This window comes from Aplysia californica, unplaced genomic scaffold, assembly GCF_000002075.1.
Source record: "Aplysia californica isolate F4 #8 unplaced genomic scaffold, AplCal3.0 scaffold00747, whole genome shotgun sequence".
Classification (NCBI taxonomy): Eukaryota; Metazoa; Mollusca; class Gastropoda; order Aplysiida; family Aplysiidae; genus Aplysia; species Aplysia californica.
The window spans coordinates 158,853-160,939 of NW_004798017.1; the positions used below are offsets into that span (position 1 = coordinate 158,853).

The window sequence follows — 2,087 nt, forward strand, 5'->3', positions numbered from 1 at the left end:
GGGGGGGGAAGGAAGGGGGTACTGAAGAAGCTGTGTGGGCTGAACTGTCATAAAATTGGGGAATATCGGGGATCAGGTAAGTTACATGGAAAATGTGATTTTTCACTGCACTTCCCGCTTCTCAAAAACATTTTGCATACGCTTTTTATGGCCTAAGTCACAGCTCACCAATAACACTTTTTAGTGGCAAAACTTATTACGAAAAGTTAATTTTATTGTGAACACTTTTTTGCACTCAAGGTTCACAAAAAATGGGTTCAATAAACATAATGTCATGATTAGAAACAAATGACAAACGTGCTTTTAAAAGCAATATTGCCCCAGGTAGAAATCTTTAAAAATCTGTAGAACCCACCCACTGGGATTTTTAATTAGTATTTATTAAGGAATTTTCTAGAATACAACTAACAGGTCTTTACAAAAATATTGATCTATTAAGACAAATTGATACAAGTCACTGTGCAAAAGCCTGAGACTTTATCTCTATATATTATATTTGTGAAAGTTCACACTTTGGCTACCTAAAATTTCTGAACAACTTAACTTTCGAATTTGACAAAATTAATGGTAGTTCAGAAGCATTTAAAGGGTGCACAGTTTCATTGAGAAGCCTGAAGTCACTGTAGTTTAATTTTCAGTTTTTCATTAGTTTCGTTTAGATCTCTTCTTGGGAAAGTCCGTCTTCTAAGACGCCATTGTAAACAAGTGAGCCTTCTGTTCACTACACGTGTGCACTGATTCCACACCTTTGAAATTATGGAGTGTACAACCACAAAAGCGGAATAGAGAATCAAATCTATACGTCTATTATATATTTGGCAACTTGGAAACACATGTGTCACTTTTCTCTCAAGATTTATTGCTCTATTCCAGTAGAGTGTAAATAAAGTAGGCCAATGACTTTCAGTTGATGTAGTGCACCGATCATTCCTTTCATCGAAAGGGAGCCCAACTGGTGTTTTATCATTGAGATAGTATTTGCCAATAAGTTGTGCCACAAAGTTTTGACTACACCATAGTAGTGTGTAATATAATCTTCACCTGTTGCTACCCCCCCTCCCCCCCCCTGTGCAGGCCCACAAAGAACAAGCCATGCAGCACATGACTAAGGTTCTGAACCAGAAGACCTACAAGAAGTGTCTGTCTCAGCTCTCCAGCCCGCTCACTCCTCTCTATAAGATGCGCGAGCTCAGGTGAGGGGGCTACAGTTTTTATGTTTGTTTGTTTGTTTGTGTGGGTGCTCTAGTGTGGTTTGCTTCTTCTTTCCTATCAAACATCTATCTTCCTTATCTCTCCTCCTCCTTTTTGTGTTTGTTACTCTCTTGTAACACCTCTAATCTTCGGCACTTATATGACCTTATTGTGTTGCAAGGGCTGTAAAGCTCTTACTAAAACAAATGTATGTGAAATTTGTTGTAATTGTTTATCATTATCATTGTGTGGTCATGTGGCGTTGATGGCCAAGGGGTCAGGCTACCGAACTCGTAATCGTGAGGTTGCGGGTTCGGGGGTTAGAGCCACAGGCCTGACGTTGTGTCCTTGGGAAAGGCTCTTTACACAAATTTTCTTCACTTTCCCCAGGTGAGAAATAGGTACCCGGCCATAGACAACGAAAGATCTTGTCAGTATGTTAGTGTTTTAGCGCCTATAAATGGCTACTTGAACTGTGTGCTTCCCAGGAAGTTGAGATTGTTTCAGAATGCTCTCAGGTCTGCTGGGGTGATAATATAGATTGTGAAGCACTTAGAGCTTGTTGTTGAGTGGGGATTTGCGCTATATAAATGCTATCTATTATTAATTTTATCTTTCCCTGTCGTTTTATGTAAGAAAAATTCTGAAATTATGCAAACTGAGCCCAAAAATTGTGAAATTATGCGATTGTGTTAATTTTAACAAAGAATGATAAAGGAACATAATCAGAAAATTATCAAAATTTTGCTAAATTATGCGGGGTGCATAAAACCACAGGGACAGTATTATCTATTATCTATTATCTATTATCTATTATATCTCCTGTGACAGGGTGGAGAAGTGCAAGTTCATGAGCTCTAAGAAGCGCCCCCTGTGGCTGGTGTGGGAAAACTCGG

The 2,087-nt window shown here is 38.9% G+C and overlaps 1 protein-coding gene across 1 annotated transcript in view; it reads left to right on the top strand.

Annotated features, from left to right (window-relative positions):
- Nucleotides 1-2,087, top strand: part of LOC101848692 (phosphatidylinositol 4,5-bisphosphate 3-kinase catalytic subunit beta isoform) — a gene marked incomplete in the record, with an annotated part of 37,745 nt that overhangs the window by 28,737 nt on the left and 6,921 nt on the right. The window contains 2 exon segments of the mRNA XM_013088456.2: nt 1,075-1,193; nt 2,023-2,087. Of these exon segments, the coding sequence (XP_012943910.1) occupies nt 1,075-1,193; nt 2,023-2,087 (184 nt within the window).